Genomic DNA, 26,373 nt, shown 5'->3' on the forward strand with positions numbered 1-26,373 from the left:
CGATGCAATCCGACAGGACTCGGGCAGAAATCATGTTCATGGATGAGCTAATGATTTATTAACATAGTAGAATGAAACAGGAAGCCGTCGAAGCGAAACGAGGCGCTGAACGAGCGCGACACACGGCTCGAAAGCAGCAGAGCTTTTATTATGCCACAGTCGAGCGCTTCCGCTGCTTCCGGTCATGCGTATGTGGGGTAAAGCAGCGCTGTTTTATCATACTAGATACATTTAGTTCTGTTATAATGCTACTCTGTGTGGTCGTCACCGGTCTATTAAAACACACAACATATTAAAGCGTCTTTGGTGTTTCCATGTTTTCTACAAAACAAAACCGGAAATCGAGGGGTTATGACGTCATTAGCAGGCGACACAATGACACTATGGACACGCTCCGTGTCACTAGTTAAAATTGCTAACTAGTGGCTTAAAAAAATGGCTTAATTACTTCATTGCTGCTTGCAGTTATATTTCTTTTTGTAATTATTGAGCTCACCTGTGGTTGTCTTCCGGTGTATTTGAACCCCTTTAGTAGACCAAAACCTACCAAAGGAAATATTAGTCATGGATTGTACAATTCTAAAATCTTTACCTCAGTGGAAAACTCTGGAGGTTTAACTAAGATGCATGAAAGTGTTTTTTTTTTTTTTTTTGTGGAGACACATAAATGAAATATTACTTGAATTAAGGCACCACACCAAAAATAAGAGGAACACAATTACAATTTGGTTTCATGTTTTATGACAGGTGCAGTTTTACAGAGAGATAATGACGTCTGATGGTCATGATAATCTTCTCTTGGTTTCACGAGTAAAACATCTAAATAACCCTATTGTCATAAGGACAGAACTATATGCTTTCAAATGCAAAATTCAGTTTCACAACCTGTAAGAAATTTCTGTGCACTGTGTACCGAATGTAAAAGTGACCATATTGTGCAGGCAAAGGTTTTAGGTTTGAATACATTGTGCACAGTAACTTTTTTATCTTAATGCATGAATAAATATAAACATAATATTGATTTTGGAGGGTTCATTAAAGAGCGTCAACACTGAAACTGAGCTCTGCAGATCTCTGTACTGATCTCTGACTCTCACGCTCTTCCTCTTCAGTTCCCGTCCACAGTTTTCCAGGGTACAGCGGATCTGTGTGGCAGTCTGTGTTATGAGATCCTGAAGTGCTGTAACCATCGCTCCAGCTCCACTCAGACCGAAGCCGCCGCGCTGCTCTACTTCCTCATGAGGAGGAACTTTGAGTTTACGAAGGGCAAATGCATCGTCCGCTCACACCTGCAGGTCAGGCTTCTGTTACTCTGCTGCCAGTGGGTGTCTGTATTTGGGTTATGCTTTATATTCGATATTTAGACATTCTACTGACTATAAGCGACTTTAAACCAACTATATTGCCTTTCAAAAGTTTGGGATCAGTTGTTTTTTAAAGAAGTCTTGTCTGCTTATCAAGGCTGCATTTATTTGATCAAAAATATATATAGTAAAATATAATTTATTCTTGCTGAATTTTCAGCATCATTACTCCAGTCTCCAGTGTCACATGATCCTTCAAAAATCATTTTAATATGCTGATTTATTATCAATGTTGGGAACAGTTGTGCTGCTTAATATTTTTTTGGAACCTGTGATACTTCTTTCAGGATTCTTCTTTCTTTGATGAATAAAATGTTTAAAAGCATTTATTCAAAATAGAAACCTTTTCTAACAATATAAGCTTTCTATTACTTGTTATCAATTTAAAACAAGAGTATTAAGTTCTTTAAAAATAATAATAATAATAATAATGTACTGATTTTTATTTATAATTAATGCCGTCCTTTTTACCTTCTTATTTGTCAAAGAATCCTGAAAGAACTATCACAGGTTCCACAAAAAAAAAAAGCAGCACAACTGTTTCAACACTGATAATAAACCAGCATATTAGAATGATTTCTGAAGATCATGTGACACTGAAGACTGCAGTAATGATGCTGGAAATTCAGCTTTGATCACAGAAATAAATTACAGTTTATTATATATTCACATAGAACGCAGTTATTTTAAATTGTAATAATATTTCACAATATTACTGGTTTTTTTTTCAGAATTTTTTATCAAATAAATGCAGCGTTGATGAGCAAATAAAAAGACTTCTTTACAAAAACAACTGATCCCAAACTTTTGAATGGCAATATAGTTGGTTTAAAGTCAGTGGAATGTCTGACTATACGGATCCCAAACTTTTGAATGTTGATGTGCATTACAACTAACTTTCATTATTTCTCCACTTCATGTAGAATAAGTTAACATACATAACGTACTTACAAACTTACATTCAATCAGCAGAATGTCCATCAAAATGAAGAGTTAGCAGATATTAAGCAGAAAGTCACTAATACTCTAATGCCTGCTAGATGACATGGAGTTACAAAGTTACTTATTGTTAGTAGAATCTCTACAGTGGACTATCAGAATAAACCTGTATTCGTGTGCCTTATGGTGTATGTGCTCAGTCTTGTATTGAAGATAACTGACAATATGCTTTTTCTGGCTGGTTTGGGGACTGAATGTGAGAAACTGATTTGGATTCTTGTCTTCTTCTCATCCAGGTGATTAAATCTGTAAGTCAGCTGATCGCTGATGCAGGTATCGGTGGTTCACGCTTCCAGCAGTCTCTGGCCATCATCAACAACTTTGCCAATGGAGACACGCCGCTCAAAGTGAGAGTTTAGCAAAGATAACACTTTAACCCTTGTGCTGTGCTGTAAATCCTTTACCTCATTTGGTATTTCTGGTAAAAAAAAAAATGACTGGCCTTTTAAAAATTGCTTGTAAATCTCTGTATTTATTTTATTTAACTGATTGATCATAGGCCTCATTGATCTGAGCTTATGCACCTCAGGTTTTGAGTGAACATTGCCAAAATTATCCACAAATGATGCTTTTTTCAGTCAAGTGTAACAAGGTAGGGGACAAATCCCAAAAAAAGTGCTAAAAATATCAATTTTTTGGGGAAGTTGTTATTCCCTGTTTGAGCAAAGTCTGTAAACTTTAGTCCAGTGTGTGTACATTAACCAGCGTTTTTGGGGAAAATAAAATCCTCATTAGGTCAATAAGGGTTAAAACTATAGTGTGTATCTTCTGTGCCATCAAATATAATTGCAAAAATAGTGATAGTTTCAGTGAATTTGATTTGCAAGCAGTTTCGGAGGACCAGATTTACAGTCATAGAAGACAAGAACAGCACAATCACATTAACTAGCGCTGTATCGTTACAAAAATATAATGTTAAACAACTGATATTTTGCTTTCTTCCAGAACACCACGTTCCCGGCTGAGGTGAAGGACCTGACCAAGAGGATACGCACCGTCCTGATGGCCACCTCCCAAATGAAAGAGCATGAAAAGGACCCGGAGATGTTGGTGGACCTGCAGTACAGCCTCGCCAACTCCTACGCCAGCACACCTGAGCTCAGACGCACCTGGCTAGAGAGCATGGCCAAGATCCACGTTAGAAACGGAGACCTGTCTGAGGTCCGAATGACTTCATCGAGAGGATCTTGTCATTAGCTGGTTTCATGCATGAATGATGAAAACATGATGCTAGATGAAGACTCAGCCTCAGTCACAATATAATATATGGAATGAATGAGAATGGTGACGGTCGGTCCCTAACATTCTGCATAACATATAAAAAAATTTGAGGGTGAATAATTTAATAAAAGAATTTAAATTTTTGAGGGAAATATTCTTTAAAGGAATAGTTCAAACTGAATTTTTTTTTTAAATGTGCTCACCCTCAGGCCATCCAAGATGTAGATGAGTTTGTTTCTTCATCAGATTTGGAGAAATGTAGCATTGCATCAGTGTCTCACCAGTGGATCCTCTGCAGTGAATGGGTGCCGTCAGAATGAGAGTCCAAACAGCTGATAAAAACATCACAATAATCCACAAGTAATCCACAGCACTCCAGTCCATCAGTTAACATCTGGAGAAGACAAAAGCTGAAACAATTCCATCACTAAAACGTTTTAACTTTAAACCTTTGCTTCCTGCTAAAATGAGTCCATAATCCATAATAACGCTTCCTCCAGTGAAAAAGTGTTCTGGTGTGAATCAGGAGAGAAATCTGCACAGATCAAGCAGCGTTTAAACAGCTCTAAACACATATGTGGCTGGATTCTGATGTGAGAGACAACAGGAGATGCACTTTTTACTGGAGGAAGCGTTATTATGGATTATGGACTCGTATTTTAATTAAAAAATTCTTAATGATGGATTTGTTTCTTACAAACATGCAGCTTTTGGCTTCTCAAGACATTAACTGATGGACTGGAGTGGTGTGGATTACTTGTGGATTATTGTGATGTTTTTATCAGCTGTTTGGACTCTCATTCTGACGGCACCCATTCACTGAAGAGAATCCATTGATGACCCAGTGATGGAATGACACATTAGGTGAACTATTTCTTTAAAGGTTCATTCATGCAGAAATCAGCACCTCAGATTTGAATTTTTCTGAAAGGGACTTGTGCTTTTTGTATCTCATTTAAAATGAAATTTTAAAAACTCTTTTCCTTGTCCACTTCAGGCGGCCATGTGCTATATCCACATCTCAGCACTTATAGCAGAGTCTCTGAGGAGGAGAGGTGAGCAGCTGCTTGTGGCGATCAGTATTTCAGTAATGCCTGCTTATATCAATGCAATAGTTTTTTTTTTTTTTTGCAAACATCGCATAAATAGCCTTCCTATTGAGCTTTCGTTTGACATGCTGTTTGGCCATTGCTGCTCAGTTGCTGTTGTTTTTTTCAGTGCTGCACTTCATAATGAAAAGTGCTCCTTGCTCCTTCCTGCCACTTGCTTTATTCCTTATACTGTGAGTTTTTGTGGCCTCGACATTAGATGCATTCTAGCTCATTGTGTGGCTGGCGTAGATGCATGAGTTTACAGTATAGATGCATGGCTGGAGCACTTGCCTTCGTGATAAATATTAAATAGGGGTGAGCAGTATGAAGAAAATCTTATTACAGTATGGCTAATTGAATATAATGTTAACAGTGTATATCATAATATAGCTGTTTTTACTGAATATTCAACTAATGGCTGTGGAAATGTTTTAAACGCTACTTCATATCACTTAATCATCATTAACATTATAGCAAAATCTCCACCGACTGACTCTTGCACGGTGCATGCCGTCATACTGCTCAGCCCTAGGTTGCGAGTAAACCTGTGTTAAACCTGATGCCGCTCTGCAATCACAGGTTACTGGAAGTCTGAGAAGGGTCGGATCTCAAGTGTGAGCAAAGAGGGAGCCTGTGTAATTAACTCTAGCCCCTTACTAACTCCCCACGATGGAGAAAGTGAGTGCACCTCCGCCTGCCCCGTCCGGCAGTGTTCTGTCTGTCTGTCTAAACTAAACTCTGAGTTATTATTACAGAGCTACTTCTCAAGCGGATTAGTTTACCTTAACCCTACATGTCAAGTCAGTTTTGTTTGTGTAGCGCTTTTCACAGTGCTTATCGTTTCATAGCAGCTTTACAGAAAATAGTGCCACAGTAAGTGAACCAAAAGCAAATGTGGCAAGGAACAGATTCCCTAAAATGTTTAGCTAGTAGATTTTAGTTACATACTTGGCCTTGTCCAAAGCTTAAGTTAAGTAAGTGTACACTGTAAAAATCATTTTCTTATTCATTTAGTCTTTTTTCCCATGATGTTCTGAGATCAGCAGTACTGTGCAAAAGACTAATATCAATTTAGGTGTCCTAATGTTCTTGTGAAGCATTTAAATGTGCCTGTAAGCTTTTGCATTGTACAGTATAAGTCTGAGAAGGCATAGCATAAACCTACGTTTGTCAGTTTCATCCTGTTTTAACAATTTATGTTTTTTAACAGGAAAACAAAGCAAACATCCCTATTAAAGGAATAGTTCACCCAAAAATGAAAATGAGCTAAACAGTAGCTAAAGAAAAAAACCCTCAGGCCATCCAAGATTAGGATGAGTGTGTTTCTTCATCAGATTTGGAGAAACATAGCATTGCATCAGTGTCTCAGCAATGGATGCTCTGCACTGAATGGGTGCCGTCAGAATAACAGCTGATAAAAACATCACAATAATCCACAAGTAATCCACACCACTCCAGTCCATCAGTTAATGTCTTGAGAAGACAAAAACTGTGTTTGTAAGAAACAAATCCATCATTAAGAGAGTAATCTGTACAGATCAAGCACCGTTTACAAGCCTAAACAGTCCAAAACAGCTCTAAACAAATATGTGTGTGGCTTTTGATGTGAGAGACAACAGGAGATGGACTTTTTCACTGGAGGAAGCGTTATTGTGGATTATAGACTCAATGTTTTTATCAGCTGTTTGGACTCTCATTCTGACGGCACCCATTCACTGCAGAGCATCCATTGCTGAGACACTGATGCAATGCTACGTTTCTCCAAATCTGATGAAGAAACAAACTCATCTACATCTTGGATGACCTGAGCGTGAGTACATTTTCACGACTATTCACACAGCTATTCCTTTAAGTAATACATTTTTGCTGTATGAATGTAAATATTGCCAAATAGTATTCATACACTTTTTTTTCCGATTAATTTAACTCTTGGAATCGGCTTGTTTTTCTCAGAAAGGTAATGTTTTAATGAGGTTTATGTTTTTAAATTTGTGTTTTAAAAAAGAGGTCTTCCTGAATTTTGGCTTGTGTAAGGTATTTGTCATCCCGTGCAAATAATAATGTGAACCGTGCATGTAAGACCTGAATGTGAATGAGCGTGTCCACAAGCACTCCCTGTTTCCAGCTCACCTCATGTTTTCACGATTCAAGCGAATGCTGCTTGAAGACACTGTAATGTGCCACATACTGTCATATTATCACAATGCAAACAGTGTTTGCTTGCAATTAATAGAACCAGTGATCATTTGAATTAAAATTATTGTGTGATTGCTAATGTACGACTTAATAGATAGAAAGTAAAGTGGATGGATGTATGGATTGATAGATGTTTAGATGTGAAAATGGAGTGGATCCATGCATGAGTGAATACTGTATGGAGGAAGAAATGGATTTGAGAATGGTTGGAATACAAAGACTAATACCTGAATGGACAAGTTGATGGATGGGTACATAGAAGACGGATAGATGGATGAATGAGTAACATACTCCCTGTGTTTGTGTATGAACCCGCAGCTTCATTCAGTATGGGCTGGGCCGCCTTCATGAACATCTCTCCTAATGTGAAAGAAGAGGGAGCGATGAAGGAGGACGCCGGCACTCAGGACACTCCGTACACTGAGGTGCATCTCAGAGGAGTGAGTGTTTATAATGTCTCTCATAAAGGTGCTGAGTGACCTCTCTGTCCTGTAGGACACACTGGTGGAGCAGCTGGAGATGTGTGTGGATTCCCTCTGGAAGTCTGAGAGATACGAGCTCATCGCAGAGATCAACAAACCTGTTATAGCTGTCTTCGAGAAGAGACGAGATTTCAAGGTACTTTGATTATCAGTGGACTGATAGGAAAACACAAGGGACGTGTTTATGAACTGTATCTGTGTGTCCTGTAGCGGTTATCAGAGCTGTACTACGACATTCACCGCTCGTACCTGAAGGTGACAGAGGTGGTGCACTCTGAGAAACGCCTGTTTGGACGCTACTATCGTGTGGCTTTCTATGGACAGGTGAGACGCGCAAACACTCTTTTGGAAGTCATACTTTATGAAAAGTGCAAAAGTGCAGTTGTCACCTGATATTTCTGCAGTCCTTCAGAGATCTGATGAAATCGGCACTAATCTCTGCAAAGAAAAGCTCAACTAATAAATCTGCTAATGTCAACATGTGATAGCTATGTTATTTTGTAAGATAAAAAAAAGATTGGCCAACCTGAAAAACTTTTCCACTTTTTTCTCAAATATGATTTATTTTGATTTAATATTATGATTAAATGTGATTAATCATAGCGAACATTGGACTCATTTTGCAACAAGTTTTGGTGTGAGAACTCAGTCTTGGTTTGTGAATGGGCCTTAAACTTTAACAGAGTTTAAAATTGTCAAATGAAAAAAAAAAAAACTCCGTAAACAAATAAATACAAATTAGTGTGGAATATCAAGCATGCAGGGACTCAAATGAGCATGGCTAGTATGAGTTCACTCAACAAGTTTTATTAATCCTAATTAATGAAGGCAAATAGATATTTACTGTCCATAACTCTTGGTGTGTTTAAACACTCTTCTGTTCTCTCCTGTGTGTTGTGTATCTATCAGGCAGTGGTAAGTTTAGTTTAAGTTGTTCTGCTCTCACTCTTAACGCTCCTAATCTCTCCCTACACGCTAATAATATGTGTGCCACACAATACTTCTCCTGGACGTGACCGTTCTCCTCTGCTGATCTAATCCTGAGCGTTTATACTCTGTGTGTACATTGTGAGTGATTTCAGGTAAATGAAGTTGAGTTTCAGACAGAGACATCTAAATGTGATGTTAACCTTCATTACAGAAGCTGAGTTCATTGTGCTTTGTCATTTTAACAGCGTGTTGCATTGACTGTTGTGTTAACAATTGGACTTCAGCAAAAGTTGTTATATCCACCTTATTTTTAATAAGAGCATAAGAGCAGGTGCGGCTATTTGTAAATTGAATATGCTGTTATACCTCTTGATATCACAAACTGGCATTGGTCATCATTTTATTTGAATATATTATTGTAATCATAAACACACTGGTTTGTAGCACAAACAGAGTAAATACTAAAAGTTTTACCTTTTACTGTACTTTATTCTTGTCTTTATTCATCTAACATTAGGGTGGCCATTTCTATACTCTGCAGGATTCATAAAGGCAGGATAAAAACCCTAAACCACTGACAAAAAAAAAACATTCCCATTAAGGGATGATATTTTTCACTTTAAATTGATTTCCAGGGACATTTTTTATCCTTTACAAGGGCAAATTTTCTAATTTTATTAAATGCATACATAATCTTTCATGTAAATTCATATATTTATTAAATAAATGCAATTAGAATAATAAGACACTATGTGCACCAGTCAAATGAAATCGGTATCAATATAATCCATGTTGACACTTCATAAGTACAGACATTTAGATATATTTAGACACACTGTTTAATGCAGCCCAGAGATGCCATGAATGCATTTACACTACAGATACAATTGCATAAATAATGTTAGGAGATTCATATAAAATATACGGAATATATAACTATGAAATTATACTTTAAATATGAAACTACCAGTAGGTGGCAACAAGTCACTGTCTTAATGAGTGAGTCATTGATTCACTCATTCAACCAATTTGTTCAAAACGGTTGATTCATTCAGGAATAAAGTGAGCCATTTACTGATTTCAGAAGTGTGTACTAGTAAGCGTAGTATACTATTATGCAGTTTAGAATTTATGAATGGATGGATCTTTGACTCACCTGATTTGTTCGAAAACGCCGAATCCTTCAGGAACGAAACACCATTGTTATCGTAGATGCAGTGATTGGCGAAATACAGCAGATCAGTCCATACTGATAATATTGTGTCTAAAATGGACGTCACTCAATAGTAACCTGAACAAAACATTTATATTTATTTATTACTGTATATACAATTGTATAAAGTATAAAATAGAGATCTTAAAAGTAGGACAAACCGTTGCTTAAGCCTCTGCTGGTAGACGGACTGTCCAACCTAAAACCGGACAAATGGCCACCCTGTCGCACATAAAAACACAGAAAAATAGCTTACTTCCGTGCAAAATAAGGTGGATACTCTGTGCTAGACACTCCATAAACTGGTGATCTCTAGTTCATGTGCAGTGTTGTGTTCACCAGGGCTTCTTTGAGGAAGAGGAGAGTAAGGAGTTTATCTATAAAGAGCCGAAGCTCACAGGACTGTCTGAGATTTCTCAAAGACTCCTCAAACTCTACTCAGACAAGTTTGGAGCTGACAACGTCAAGATGATCCAAGACTCCAACAAGGTTTGTTCTGCTGACCTGTGAAGAATCTCTTGTCTGAATCACAGTGAAGCTCGTTTATAGTCACTAGGATGACAGTGTTGTTTACTGTGTGTTTTTCGCAGGTGAATCCTAAAGACCTGGACCCCAGATTTGCCTACATCCAGGTGACCTACGTAGTGCCTTATTTTAATGAGAAGGAACAGCTGGAGAAGAAGACCGACTTTGAGTGCCATCACAACATCAATCGCTTTGTCTTTGAGACGCCCTTCACGCTTTCTGGGAAAAAACATGGAGACGTGGAGGAGCAGTGCAAAAGAAAAACCATCCTGACCAGTGAGGCACTTCAAAATAACATTCAATCAAAACTGACACGAAAGAAAAACACCTTTATAGACCTTTTTTATCTTATGAAAACTGTTTAATGGTGCTGTAAGCTATGAAAGTAATTAGGACTTTGTCACAATTCTCTCTTTTTTTCAATTCTGAGGAAAAAAGCTAGAATTACGCGAGATATAAACTCAGAATTGTGAGATATAAAGTAAGAATTGTGAAATAAAAAGTTGCAGTTACCTTTATCATTTTATTATGTGGTGGAAACAAAAAAGCAGAGTTCTGAGAAAAAAAGTCAGAATTGCAAGATATAAACTCTTGGAATTGTGAGGAGTTTATATCCAAAAAATCTCAGATTATATCAAATTATATCAGGTTTATATCTGGAACGTTTAAATCTTGCAATTCTGACTTTATGTGTCAAAATTCTGTCTTTTTTTCCCCCGCCATTCTGAGAAAAATTCAGAATTGTGTGAGAAACTTGCAATGGCAAGAAAAAAAAAAGTCAGAATTGAGACATATAAACTCAGATTTGCAAGATTTAGGATTCTGAGAAAAAAAGTCAGAATTGTGAGATTTAAACTCAGAATTGCAAGTAAAAAAGTCAGAATTGTGAGTTTATATCTTGAAATTCTGACTTTATATGTCGTAATTCTGAGAAAAAAGAAAGTCAGAATTGTAAAATTAAGGTTGTAATTACCTTTGTTATTTTAATTTTGTGGTGGAAACAAAAACAGAATTCAGAGAAAGTCAGATTTGTGACATATGAAGTCAGAAACTTGGAATTGCAAGGAAAAAAGTCATAATTCTGTATTTTTATTTTGCGATTCTGACTTTGCATGCCAAAATTCTCTTTTTTTCTTGCTATTCTGAGAAAAAAAGCAAAATTTGCAAGAACAAAAGACAGAATTGTGAGATATAAATGCACAATCGCAAGACGAAAAAAGTCAGAAAGGTGAGATAAAAAGTACTTTTTACATTTTCTTTTATCCTGTGGCAGAAACAGGCTTCCATAGTAAGAGTTTTTAGCATTCTAGAGCTTCTGCCTGAATTATACACCCCTCTCTTTCAAGATCCCGTCAAGCAGAAACTCAGCAAGCATTGCGTTTATTTTCATGCACTTTTCACACACCTTCTTCCTCTGTCTTCCTACTCCTGTTAGGACGTAAGCCGTTGCTGACAACTGGATAATTGCAAAACCTTAACTTGCCCCTTTCCAACTCATGAAACCACTCTTCTGTACTGTACTGTAAAAATCCATCAGGCACTCAGCTTCCAGCGTCCCGTATACCTGCTGTTAATGCATGCATGAATATATTGAAAACATTGCCAGAAGCACTGACCTAATAATGGCCGTTTTGCATTTCTGACCACAAAACATAATGTAAACGATGGATATGTTTATTTCTTTGCAAACCTGGCAAATATTGGATGTCACAGACCCATTAACTCCCATCTCTGCTGCCTGTGTTGTTCTGCAGCGAGCTCCGGTTTTCCCTTCTTGAAGAAGCGTATCGAGGTGGTGGAGCAGCAGAGCACAGAGATGAACCCCATCGAGGTGGCGATCGACGAGATGAGCCGCAAAGTGTCTGAGCTCAATCAGCTGTGCGGCGATGCACAACAGATCTTCTGATGCTGTTGGGGAAGTATCTAGTTACTAGTTACATGTAACTGAATTACAAAATAAAAGTAACTGTTACAGTTACTGAGAAAAAATGTGTAACTCAGTTACAGTTACTGTTAATGTTAATGATTACAAAGAGGGTTACATCTGAATATTTTCACACACATACAGATATGTGACCCTGCAGCACAAAAGCAGTCTTAAGTCGCTGGGGTATATTTGTAGCAATAGCCAACAATACATTGTATGGGTCAAAATTATTGATTTTTCTTTTATGCCAAAAACCATTAGGATATTAAGTAAAGATCATGTTCCATTAAGATATTTTGTAAATTCCCTACCGTAAATATATCAAAACTTAATTTTTGATTAGTAATATGCATTGCTAAGAACTTCATTTGAACAACTTTAAAGATGATTTTCTCCATATTTAGATTTTTTTGCACCCTCAGATTCCAGATTTTCAAATATTGTCCTGTCCTAACAAACCATACATCAATGGAAAGCTATGTATTCAGCTTTTAGATGTATACATCTCAATTTCACAAAATTGACCCTTATGACTGGTTTTGTGCTCCAGGGTCACATTTGATTGATTTTCTTCTTAAATTGCATTGACTGCTCTAAATTATGACACACCAATGTTTCAGGAGTTTAGGGCACATGCATATTCGATAACCGTTTTATTTCCTATTTCGGTTTTATGTATATGCTCTATTTTTTAAGATTAACTGTTTTTTCCAAGGCATTGTTAGATGCCAGTGTTTCTTGTCATAGCTATGCAACGAATTGATTTCAAAAACAGTATCTATTAAACTGCATCTTAAGATTTTAAACCTGCATTTCACCTTAGAATGATCTCAAAGTAAAAAGAGGTGCTAAAGACTGTGCTTAAAAATTCAATGATTATAATCTTAATTCAAGTGATGAAGGATTTTTGACATCAGTGTTGAGTTCTGCTGTAAGGTTAGCCCCCAAAAATTATTAACAGTTTAGAAAAATTTAGAAATTTAAATTTAGAAGTAATCAAAAATACACAAATGTAATAAGTTACATTACTTTAATAAAGTAATTGAAATAGTGACACTACTTGTTACATTTTAAATAGGGTTTTTTAAATAGGGTAACTTGTAATCTGTAACCTGTTACATCTCCAAAGTAACCTTCCCAACAGTATCTAGCCATTTCTAAACTTGCCGTTTTACCATAATAGCATGAGCTATTCTAGCATCTTGAGTAAGACTGTGAAGTAGGGACTTATTTTCATGAACTCAGATGTTGTTTTAGGTAAATGCTGGGCCCATGGCCTACGCCCGAGCCTTCCTCGAGGAGAAGAATGCCAAGAAATACCCAGACAACCAAGTCAAACTCCTGAAAGAGATCTTCAGGTACCTCATTGTTCCCTACATCAAGGAACGCAAAGTATAATGTTATTATGGTGTTATTTTAATGCCACCATGATAACTGCGTCAGAATGTCCTTCATTCTCATGCAGAATTAGTTCTCAAATATGTCCAAAATAAATAAACTGAATGAAACACAGATCAGTATGGTCTCTAAATGTAAATGTCTTGAATTACATCAAGGAACGCAAAGTATAATGTTATGGTGTTATTTTAATGCCACCATGATAACTACGTCAGAATGTCCTTCAATTCATGCAGAATTAGTTCTCAAATATGTCCAAAATAAATAAACTGAATGAAACACAGATCAGTATGGTCTCTAAATGTAAATGTCTTGAATTAGCAACATTTCAAAGTTTGAAAATTTTGATCTCCATTACATTTGATTTCATTTCACACACACACACACACACACACAAAAGGTTTAAATAGCTTTGCTACCCAACACTAGTATATAGTAATAACTTTTACCGTACCTTCTGATCACACTGCAAAAATAATAATGTCCTTCATCAGTATTTTTGTCTTATTTTCGCTGCAAATGTCTAAAGATTCTTAAGTCAAGATACATTTTACTTGAGAAGCAAAATGACCTAAAATAAGAAGTCTTGTTTTTTTTTGTTTTTTTATTAAATTGATCAAAATACAATGAGTTTATGATTAAAACAAACACAAATATCTACCAATGGGCTCAGAAAAATCATCTTCATTTTAAGGGAAAACAAGTTTTCATTCCCCATCATTAGATATTTCTTCTTGTTTAAAGCATAAACTCACTTAAATTTGTTCAATTTCTTAGAAAACAAGACTCTATATCTGCGTTTTGCATCTCAAGCAAAAGTATCTTGATTTAAGGATGTTTAGATATTTGTACTTGAAAACGAGGAAGATACTCATTTTTTTGCAGTGCATGCAACATTAAATGCCATGAATTTAAGACTTTCTGCTCTGATTTAAGAGCATTTTAGGCCTTCATTTTTGTAAGTGTGAATATTACAAAGATATTTTAAGATCTTTACAGGACATACATTTAAAGCAGTAAGTTAGACCACAAAAGTTTGGTTTGTTTTTGGGAAGTTTTAAAGCTGGACATCTATGATAAACTTCTATAAGCAGAATGTTTAATGATGTTAACAAATGCACTGAAAGCTAAACAATGCTCAAAGTTTGTGGAGTGTACCAAATTACTTTTAACAGAAGTGTAAAAAAGACTGCGATGCGGGTTTGCTGTTTGTGGTCCTGCAGGCAGTTTGCAGACGCGTGTGGTCAGGCCTTGAAGGTGAATGAGCGTCTCATAAAAGAAGATCAGCTGGAGTATCAGGAGGAGATGAAAGCTCACTATAAAGACATGCTGACCGAGCTCTCCGCCATCATGAATGAGCAGGTCAGCACACTTCATCCCATGCATTAACTCCTTCCCCGCCATCGACGGAACCCTCCAGATTTCTGTGTTTTCACTGATATACTGTAGGGGGCGCTATTACACATCTTCTGAAAGAGTACTGAATCTCTGGATTAAAACAGGTGAAGAAGAAGCAGAAACAAGCGATCGCATGTGTAAGCAGATGCATATATAAAATAGCGTGATCCTCAAACATTAAACAGAATATAAATCAAAACTGCCTAAAGTTACTGAATGAAATGTCGACCCAGGAAGTGTTTTAGGGCTGTGAAGCTTTGTGGGCGTTGATGGAAGCGATCTACTCTCATCTGTTTTGACCATCAAATCTGATCCAAATATAGTCTTTTACAAAAACGCAATTTTCTCAACGTTTTGTTCAAAATGCTGCTTTTTTTTAAATGAAACTTACCCACATTCAAGAGTTTATATAAAAATGCATAAAGCTAGAATAAAACAGTTTTTTTTTCTTCATTTGTTTAAAAGCAAAGGTTCAGATTTATTTTTTGACATATTGCATGCTCAGATATTCATAAGTGAAAGTTTTGTGAAAATGATTAAAAATGCCGGCGGGGCTGGCAACTTAAAAAAAAAAAAAAAAAAAAAAAAAATGCTGACTGGGAAAGAGCTACAATTTTAGTTGATGCATGCATGAAGTCAGTTTTCAATTTATTTCTTAAAAATACATGTCATTTGGTTTGATATTTTATTAAATAATGCAAAGCCATTCATGCATATCAAATGTGGCTTATACTATATGTCAAATCATTTTTGGGGATGCTCATGGGAAGGGTCAATTTTTTAAAACTGAGATTTATACATCATATGAAAGCTGAATATATAAGCTTTTCATTGATGTGTGGTTTGTTAGGATCGGACAATATTTGGCTGAGATACAACTATTTGAAAATCTGGAATCTGAGGGTGCAAAAAAATCTAAATATTGAGAAAATCATCTTTAAAGTTGTCCAAATGAAGTTCTTAGCAATGCATATTACTAATCAAAAATTAAGTTTTGATATATTTATGGTTAGAAATGTACAAAATATCTTCATGGAACATGATCTTTACTTAATATCCTAATGATTTTTGGCATAAAAGAAAAATGTATAATTTTGACCCATACAATGTATTGTTGGCTATTGCTACAAATATACCCCAGCGACTTAACACTGCTTTTGTGCTGCAGGGTCACAAATGCTTAAATAAATCATCTTTTTTCTGCCTTTTGCTTGTATATAGTTACGTTGTGTGTTAATGGCATGTTTTTTCTATATTTCTCCACCCCTTTAAAGATCCCGTACACGAGACAACCCGGAACAGAACGACACAGTGCCATCTGAGCTGCTAGTGAGTTTGGGAAACATTTCTGTCTGACATGGCTTGTGGGTTTTTCTGACCAGAGGGACTAAAAAACTTTGATTTTAACGAAATAGTAATGGGCAAAAAGGAAAAGAATTATAGTCTTGTGGACGAAGCAGAATGCCTGTGTAACACACACTCTCACACACGCACACACACACTCTCACACACACGCACACTCGCACACACACTCGCACTCACGCACACTCACACACGCACACACACTCACGCACACACACACTCTCACACACGCACACTCTCACACGCACACACGCACACTCGCACACACACACACACTCTCACACATGCACACACACACACACACTCGCACACACTCACACTCACACACACATGCACACGCACACACTCACACACACGCACTCACACACACTCACACGCACTCACACGCACACACTCGCACACACACTCGCACACACACTCGCACTCACGCACACTCACACACGCACACACACTCACGCACACACACACTCTCACACACGCACACTCTCACACGCACACACGCACACTCGCACACACACACACACTCTCACACATGCACACACACACACACACTCGCACACACTCACACTCACACACACATGCACACGCACACACTCACACACACGCACTCACACACACTCACACGCACTCACACGCACACACTCGCACACACGCACACTCTCACACGCACGCACGCACACTCGCACACACACACTCTCACACACACACTCGCACACACTCACCTGAAGAACTACAGGTACATCATCACATCAAATATGCCTTTTTTTCTAAACCCTGTTCTTTTTAGAAGCAGTGACCTTAATTAACTCCAGTGGTGTTTGACCAAGCAAATATTTTCTAGGGCTTTCACTCCAGTGTTTTCCGTTGTGTTTTTTCACTGATATCTGCCGTACGGTCGTATTGTTTCATGTATTTCACGTAACCGTGTTGAACACATCTCTAGTCCCTGACTGAATGTAAAGCTCCTAACAGTCCCAGCTCATTTCTTTTACAAACCCAGATGTGCCATTTTATACATTTTTTAGGATTGACAATGTTTTACTGTTATTACATATACTGTTGTAAATTGTAAATAAGAATAATTAAAATTTAAAATGTTTCTTTTTATATATTAAAAGATGATATGATTGTTTGTGTCAGTTATTAATGCAGGACTTTGACTGAATAAAAATGTTAATGTCCAAAACTGAAAACACAAACTTAACGAGATAAAATACAAATAACAAAAGGTATTAAAAAAATAAACCTTTGAGCTAAAAAATGACATTATATAATCTGACACTGATTGCAGTGTTTTTACTTTACTTTTTAGTTTTTTTCTCTACAAAAGCTGCACTATTTTGAACACAGCCACGCTACTGAAAACAGTAGTTCAGCACTATTATTGCTTGTTGATAGTTACTTATGGAGTTAATTATGTATCTTTTTATTTAATGTGAAAATAAAGTTGTTGTTTTTTTAAGTTTAAAAAAACAACCACTCCGTACAAAAGTTTATATTACATATAATATAACAATATTATAATTTATAATTATAATTTTAAAGAATAGCAGACAGAATCCTATGGAAGCCCGTAACATTTCCACCACGGAATAAAACATAAAACACAAAACAAACAAGGTAATTGTAGGGATGCTCCGATCGATCGGCTGATAATCACATTTTATGATTTGATCGGTACTCGCTACATTTGGCCAATCGCAAAGTGATGACGTCAGTGCGTGACGACGTACATGATGCGTGGGACGTAAATGATTTGGCGCCACAGTCATGTCATCGCCGCTGTGGAAATGCTATGACGATTCGAGAAACAATGAAAAATTTGCTATTTGTCGTGTATGTTTGGCATGATGATATGATGAATGCATGGTTCATTTTTAACAGCACACTGAAGCGGCTCTCTGCGCTGCTTGGTTAAAATAGTCTTCTGTGAGTTGTCACAGCATGGAGGACGGAACAAAACCTCGTCGGAGCCGTAAGGGATAACGGTAACATAATACGCTGATCGTGAACATTTATAAAACAAAATATCTTCTTTGGCCATATTAGCCTACTCAGTAGCATTAACACAGGCTTTACTCCTTTGAAAATTTATCTGGAATGTCACCGTTTCTGTCACTGCAACTTCCCAATCAGGCGAACGAACACACACACACACGAAATCGTCTGCCAAAACTACAAAAAATGTAGTTAATATTTGCTTCATTTATGATTTATTTTATTCACCCGCGACCCACCCGCAAATAATCAGAATGCATTTTTTATTACTCGACCCGTGGATATAAGAAAAGCAAAATATGTTTGCTGCGTGTACTTGTACTTGTACTTACTGAAAATGCAAATTCATTCTCTGCCAGCAGGAGGTGATTTAAAGCGGGAGAAACCGAGGTTTCCCCGGTAACAGCTGTACACCAAGCGGCAACCTCCCGCTCTCTCTCGTGAAGCCAACATGGAAGTGACAAACTGTAATTCATCAACTGGCCGCTAGAGGCTGGCTGCAAAAGGGAGTCAGTCCCATAGACTCCCCATGTTAAAATGCCCAACTTTACAGCAGAAAAAAACATGTTTACAGCCTGGTTCAAAAAATTATTTTGGTCTATATAGCTAATTTTGCCCTTCATGACAACTGTGAGGGGGGTGAATTTTTTTACAACTCATCCGTTTAAATGATATTAAGCCTTAAATTTCTGCATAATTAAGGGCGTGGCCACTTGAGTGACAGGTGGATTGCCGCTGCTGTCACCACCGTCAAGCTAGGTGGGCGTGGTTTCAGCACTCAGCTCCCGCCTCTTTGCCCATTTTCGATTATACGGGAGTGACGCGCGGTGACGCGCTGCCAAGATGGCGACGGCAGGCTCCTCCCACTTTGAGCTTCAAAAACGCTCTTCGGAAATCTACGGGTGACGTCACGGACACTACGTCCATGTTTTATACAGTCTATGCTGTACACACAGCAGCGCTGAGCTCACAAACGCTGCTTTATCAGGCATATACCATGCAAGATTAAATGAAAATAACATCGAACATTTTCTAAAGATAGTTTTCCTTCAGAAATAGTGATATAAAAACACCCGCGCCTCGTTTTGATTTTTAAACGTGCAGTAGCATGCTCATGTTTATTCAACGAAGCCTTTTGGAAAATTGGTCAGATTTGATATTGTGGCGAGCGCCACACATAAATAAATGTATGGAAACACATCCCACAGCACAACCACCTGAACCCAACTTCAGTCTACTCATCACCTTAACTTTAACTGCGTTTGTAGCCGCGCCATAGCCAGACTGATGAACAAACACAGACCGGAAGTTAACTTCGGGCCAGGCGCGAGTGCCTGATGAAACCGTCTCTATATAAAGCTTGAAGCAGCAGAATCGGTATCGGTATCGGCCGATCACCATGACAAGAAATCGGTACTCAGTATCGGCTGCAAAAATCCTGATCGGAGCATCCCTTGGTAATTGCGACTTTTTATGTCACAAGTGTGACTTCTATTTCTCAGAATTGCTAGATATAAACAAACAATTCTGATAAAGTCAGAATTGTGAGATAAAAAGTCGCAATTACCTTTTTTTCATTTTTTTTCCTCAGTGGCAGAAACAGCTTCCACAGAATCCAGACCACAACTACAGCGATTTTTTCCAGCTGATGAATAATAATCATGCCTTGTATAGTTATTGTTTCTGGTGTGAAGGAGCCTTTACTGTTTTGCCAAATGAATACTTTTCTCACACATGCTGTCTGGACATTGCTCTGGTGTATCTTTTACAGAGATACGCTAAACCTACAACTGAGATCAAACTTCCTGAGTTTGTGGATCAGTCCTGCGATTTCTTTCAAAGCTGAAGTCCACACCGACACACAGATGAGCTTCTAGAGAAAGATGCATCTTGTAGTGGTGTCCACACTTGTTTAAATAGCACAGTCAAGTTCTTGAACAGTTTTCAAGTGTGCTTAGATTATAAAAGATTTCTTAACAGACTGATCAATGCAGGCACAGACAACACAATTACTAACTATTTAAAGAGCAAATATTTAATTGTGGCAAACAATGCACTCTTACAGAATCTCACTGTATATTAATTTTATCATTACTTTGATTGGTTTTAAACAAAGTTAATTTCATTTTCACAGAAAATAAATTACTGCAACGGAGCATAATTTTGTTTTTGCGGACATGTTTTTTTTTTTTTTAAACGCGTTTACCAGATTTAATATTGTTCCTGAAGCCTGTCCCAGCTGTGAATAAACGGCTAATATTCAGACCGTGATGTAACTCATCAAAAAAGGCTCTCCATTTAAAAGGAGTCAGCGATAGTTTAAAGTGTTGGTTTGAGGAGCAGGTGAAGATGGAGAGGTTATTCTAGTTTCTCGTCTCCTTCCTCCACATCTTTGAGACCGAGCACCTCCAGCGTTCCCTTCCCTTTAGTCTCACAGCGGATCAGCTCATCAATGTCACGGAAACAACCAGGATCTATCAGACACCTGGAAAATAAAGATAACACCCTTACACTGAGAATCTGTGTGTGTGTGTGTGTGCGTGCATCTGATGTGTGTGTGTGTGTGCGTGCGTGCGTGCGTGTATCTGAAGTGTGTGTGTGCGTGCGTGTATCTGATGTGTGTGTGTGTGTGTGTGTTTATCTGATGTGTGTGTGTGAGTGTGTGTGTATCTGATGTGTGTGTGTGTGCGTGCATGAGTGTGTGTGTATCTGATGTGTGTGTGTGTGGGTGTGCGTGCGTACGTGTATCTGATGTGTGTGTGTGTGTGTGTGTGTGCGTGCGTGCATCTGATGTGTGTGTGTGTGTGCGTGTATCTGAGAGTGTGTGTGCATGTATCTGATGTGTGTGCGTGTGTGTGTGTATCTGATATATGTGTGTGTGTGTGTGAGTGAGTGTGTGTGTATCTGATATGTGGTTATCTGATATGTGTGTCTGTCTGTCTGTGTGTGTGTGTGTGTGTGTCTGATGTGTGAGTGTGTTTCTGATGTGCGTGATGTGTGTGATGTGTGTGTTTGTGATATGTGTGTGATGTGTGTGTTTGTGATATGTGTGTGATGTGTGTGTTTGTGATATGTGTGTGATGTGTGTGTTTGTGATATGTGTGTGATGTGTGTGTTTGTGATATGTGTGTGATGTGTGTGTTTGTGATATGTGTGTGATGTGTGTGTTTGTGATATGTGTGTGATGTGTGTGTTTGTGATATGTGTGTGATGTGTGTGTTTGTGATATGTGTGTGATGTGTGTGTTTGTGATATGTGTGTGATGTGTGTGTTTGTGATATGTGTGTGATGTGTGTGTTTGTGATATGTGTGTGATGTGTGTGTTTGTGATATGTGTGTGATGTGTGTGTTTGTGATATGTGTGTGATGTGTGTGTTTGTGATATGTGTGTGATGTGTGTGTTTGTGATATGTGTGTGATGTGTGTGTTTGTGATATGTGTGTGATGTGTGTGTTTGTGATATGTGTGTGATGTGTGTGTTTGTGATATGTGTGTGATGTGTGTGTTTGTGATATGTGTGTGATGTGTGTGTTTGTGATATGTGTGTGATGTGTGTGTTTGTGATATGTGTGTGATGTGTGTGTTTGTGATATGTGTGTGATGTGTGTGTTTGTGATATGTGTGTGATGTGTGTGTTTGTGATATGTGTGTGATGTGTGTGTTTGTGATATGTGTGTGATGTGTGTGTTTGTGATATGTGTGTGATGTGTGTGTTTGTGATATGTGTGTGATGTGTGTGTTTGTGATATGTGTGTGATGTGTGTGTTTGTGATATGTGTGTGATGTGTGTGTTTGTGATATGTGTGTGATGTGTGTGTTTGTGATATGTGTGTGATGTGTGTGTTTGTGATATGTGTGTGATGTGTGTGTTTGTGATATGTGTGTGATGTGTGTGTTTGTGATATGTGTGTGATGTGTGTGTTTGTGATATGTGTGTGATGTGTGTGTTTGTGATATGTGTGTGATGTGTGTGTTTGTGATATGTGTGTGATGTGTGTGTTTGTGATATGTGTGTGATGTGTGTGTTTGTGATATGTGTGTGATGTGTGTGTTTGTGATATGTGTGTGATGTGTGTGTTTGTGATATGTGTGTGATGTGTGTGTTTGTGATATGTGTGTGATGTGTGTGTTTGTGATATGTGTGTGATGTGTGTGTTTGTGATATGTGTGTGATGTGTGTGTTTGTGATATGTGTGTGATGTGTGTGTTTGTGATATGTGTGTGATGTGTGTGTTTGTGATATGTGTGTGATGTGTGTGTTTGTGATATGTGTGTGATGTGTGTGTTTGTGATATGTGTGTGATGTGTGTGTTTGTGATATGTGTGTGATGTGTGTGTTTGTGATATGTGTGTGATGTGTGTGTTTGTGATATGTGTGTGATGTGTGTGTTTGTGATATGTGTGTGATGTGTGTGTTTGTGATATGTGTGTGATGTGTGTGTTTGTGATATGTGTGTGATGTGTGTGTTTGTGATATGTGTGTGATGTGTGTGTTTGTGATATGTGTGTGATGTGTGTGTTTGTGATATGTGTGTGATGTGTGTGTTTGTGATATGTGTGTGATGTGTGTGTTTGTGATATGTGTGTGATGTGTGTGTTTGTGATATGTGTGTGATGTGTGTGTTTGTGATATGTGTGTGATGTGTGTGTTTGTGATATGTGTGTGATGTGTGTGTTTGTGATATGTGTGTGATGTGTGTGTTTGTGATATGTGTGTGATGTGTGTGTTTGTGATATGTGTGTGATGTGTGTGTTTGTGATATGTGTGTGATGTGTGTGTTTGTGATATGTGTGTGATGTGTGTGTTTGTGATATGTGTGTGATGTGTGTGTTTGTGATATGTGTGTGATGTGTGTGTTTGTGATATGTGTGTGATGTGTGTGTTTGTGATATGTGTGTGATGTGTGTGTTTGTGATATGTGTGTGATGTGTGTGTTTGTGATATGTGTGTGATGTGTGTGTTTGTGATATGTGTGTGATGTGTGTGTTTGTGATATGTGTGTGATGTGTGTGTTTGTGATATGTGTGTGATGTGTGTGTTTGTGATATGTGTGTGATGTGTGTGTTTGTGATATGTGTGTGATGTGTGTGTTTGTGATATGTGTGTGATGTGTGTGTTTGTGATATGTGTGTGATGTGTGTGTTTGTGATATGTGTGTGATGTGTGTGTTTGTGATATGTGTGTGATGTGTGTGTTTGTGATATGTGTGTGATGTGTGTGTTTGTGATATGTGTGTGATGTGTGTGTTTGTGATATGTGTGTGATGTGTGTGTTTGTGATATGTGTGTGATGTGTGTGTTTGTGATATGTGTGTGATGTGTGTGTTTGTGATATGTGTGTGATGTGTGTGTTTGTGATATGTGTGTGATGTGTGTGTTTGTGATATGTGTGTGATGTGTGTGTTTGTGATATGTGTGTGATGTGTGTGTTTGTGATATGTGTGTGATGTGTGTGTTTGTGATATGTGTGTGATGTGTGTGTTTGTGATATGTGTGTGATGTGTGTGTTTGTGATATGTGTGTGATGTGTGTGTTTGTGATATGTGTGTGATGTGTGTGTTTGTGATATGTGTGTGATGTGTGTGTTTGTGATATGTGTGTGATGTGTGTGTTTGTGATATGTGTGTGATGTGTGTGTTTGTGATATGTGTGTGATGTGTGTGTTTGTGATATGTGTGTGATGTGTGTGTTTGTGATATGTGTGTGATGTGTGTGTTTGTGATATGTGTGTGATGTGTGTGTTTGTGATATGTGTGTGATGTGTGTGTTTGTGATATGTGTGTGATGTGTGTGTTTGTGATATGTGTGTGATGTGTGTGTTTGTGATATGTGTGTGATGTGTGTGTTTGTGATATGTGTGTGATGTGTGTGTTTGTGATATGTGTGTGATGTGTGTGTTTGTGATATGTGTGTGATGTGTGTGTTTGTGATATGTGTGTGATGTGTGTGTTTGTGATATGTGTGTGATGTGTGTGTTTGTGATATGTGTGTGATGTGTGTGTTTGTGATATGTGTGTGATGTGTGTGTTTGTGATATGTGTGTGATGTGTGTGTTTGTGATATGTGTGTGATGTGTGTGTTTGTGATATGTGTGTGATGTGTGTGTTTGTGATATGTGTGTGATGTGTGTGTTTGTGATATGTGTGTGATGTGTGTGTTTGTGATATGTGTGTGATGTGTGTGTTTGTGATATGTGTGTGATGTGTGTGTTTGTGATATGTGTGTGATGTGTGTGTTTGTGATATGTGTGTGATGTGTGTGTTTGTGATATGTGTGTGATGTGTGTGTTTGTGATATGTGTGTGATGTGTGTGTTTGTGATATGTGTGTGATGTGTGTGTTTGTGATATGTGTGTGATGTGTGTGTTTGTGATATGTGTGTGATGTGTGTGTTTGTGATATGTGTGTGATGTGTGTGTTTGTGATATGTGTGTGATGTGTGTGTTTGTGATATGTGTGTGATGTGTGTGTTTGTGATATGTGTGTGATGTGTGTGTTTGTGATATGTGTGTGATGTGTGTGTTTGTGATATGTGTGTGATGTGTGTGTTTGTGATATGTGTGTGATGTGTGTGTTTGTGATATGTGTGTGATGTGTGTGTTTGTGATATGTGTGTGATGTGTGTGTTTGTGATATGTGTGTGATGTGTGTGTTTGTGATATGTGTGTGATGTGTGTGTTTGTGATATGTGTGTGATGTGTGTGTTTGTGATATGTGTGTGATGTGTGTGTTTGTGATATGTGTGTGATGTGTGTGTTTGTGATATGTGTGTGATGTGTGTGTTTGTGATATGTGTGTGATGTGTGTGTTTGTGATATGTGTGTGATGTGTGTGTTTGTGATATGTGTGTGATGTGTGTGTTTGTGATATGTGTGTGATGTGTGTGTTTGTGATATGTGTGTGATGTGTGTGTTTGTGATATGTGTGTGATGTGTGTGTTTGTGATATGTGTGTGATGTGTGTGTTTGTGATATGTGTGTGATGTGTGTGTTTGTGATATGTGTGTGATGTGTGTGTTTGTGATATGTGTGTGATGTGTGTGTTTGTGATATGTGTGTGATGTGTGTGTTTGTGATATGTGTGTGATGTGTGTGTTTGTGATATGTGTGTGATGTGTGTGTTTGTGATATGTGTGTGATGTGTGTGTTTGTGATATGTGTGTGATGTGTGTGTTTGTGATATGTGTGTGATGTGTGTGTTTGTGATATGTGTGTGATGTGTGTGTTTGTGATATGTGTGTGATGTGTGTGTTTGTGATATGTGTGTGATGTGTGTGTTTGTGATATGTGTGTGATGTGTGTGTTTGTGATATGTGTGTGATGTGTGTGTTTGTGATATGTGTGTGATGTGTGTGTTTGTGATATGTGTGTGATGTGTGTGTTTGTGATATGTGTGTGATGTGTGTGTTTGTGATATGTGTGTGATGTGTGTGTTTGTGATATGTGTGTGATGTGTGTGTTTGTGATATGTGTGTGATGTGTGTGTTTGTGATATGTGTGTGATGTGTGTGTTTGTGATATGTGTGTGATGTGTGTGTTTGTGATATGTGTGTGATGTGTGTGTTTGTGATATGTGTGTGATGTGTGTGTTTGTGATATGTGTGTGATGTGTGTGTTTGTGATATGTGTGTGATGTGTGTGTTTGTGATATGTGTGTGATGTGTGTGTTTGTGATATGTGTGTGATGTGTGTGTTTGTGATATGTGTGTGATGTGTGTGTTTGTGATATGTGTGTGATGTGTGTGTTTGTGATATGTGTGTGATGTGTGTGTTTGTGATATGTGTGTGATGTGTGTGTTTGTGATATGTGTGTGATGTGTGTGTTTGTGATATGTGTGTGATGTGTGTGTTTGTGATATGTGTGTGATGTGTGTGTTTGTGATATGTGTGTGATGTGTGTGTTTGTGATATGTGTGTGATGTGTGTGTTTGTGATATGTGTGTGATGTGTGTGTTTGTGATATGTGTGTGATGTGTGTGTTTGTGTGTTTCTGATATGTGTGTGTGTACACGCGTTTTTGTTATTTATGAGGACACAAATTTGTATAATGATATGGTTATGACATAGGCATTACAACGAGAATGTGATTTATGAGGACATTTTGAGTGTCCCCATATTTCAAAAGACTTATAAATCATTCATAATGAGTTTTTTGAAAATCTAAAAATGCAGAAAGTTTCCTGTGAGGGGTAGGTTTAGGGGTAGGGTTGGTGTAGGGCAATAGAAAATACAGTTTGTACAGTATAAAAACCATTACGCCTATGGAGAGTC

At 37.8% G+C, this 26,373-nt stretch overlaps 1 protein-coding gene across 1 annotated transcript in view; it reads left to right on the top strand.

Annotated features, from left to right (window-relative positions):
• The window catches only part of LOC107703008 (dedicator of cytokinesis protein 10-like), an 89,274-nt gene extending 72,996 nt beyond the window's left edge, over positions 1 to 16,278 (top strand). Inside the window, 14 exon segments of the mRNA XM_016505496.1 lie at positions 1,113 to 1,295; positions 2,600 to 2,710; positions 3,309 to 3,524; positions 4,582 to 4,639; positions 5,255 to 5,353; positions 7,190 to 7,296; positions 7,367 to 7,489; positions 7,564 to 7,677; positions 9,839 to 9,985; positions 10,087 to 10,297; positions 11,776 to 11,909; positions 13,206 to 13,306; positions 14,570 to 14,708; positions 16,019 to 16,278. Of these exon segments, the coding sequence (XP_016360982.1) occupies positions 1,113 to 1,295; positions 2,600 to 2,710; positions 3,309 to 3,524; positions 4,582 to 4,639; positions 5,255 to 5,353; positions 7,190 to 7,296; positions 7,367 to 7,489; positions 7,564 to 7,677; positions 9,839 to 9,985; positions 10,087 to 10,297; positions 11,776 to 11,909; positions 13,206 to 13,306; positions 14,570 to 14,708; positions 16,019 to 16,066 (1,791 nt within the window). The 3' untranslated portion in view covers positions 16,067 to 16,278.
• Positions 16,279 to 26,373: the final 10,095 nt, after the last annotated feature.

The sequence above is a fragment of the Sinocyclocheilus anshuiensis genome, unplaced genomic scaffold (genome assembly GCF_001515605.1).
Source record: "Sinocyclocheilus anshuiensis isolate Anshui unplaced genomic scaffold, SAMN03320099.WGS_v1.1 scaffold482, whole genome shotgun sequence".
Classification (NCBI taxonomy): domain Eukaryota; kingdom Metazoa; phylum Chordata; class Actinopteri; order Cypriniformes; family Cyprinidae; genus Sinocyclocheilus; species Sinocyclocheilus anshuiensis.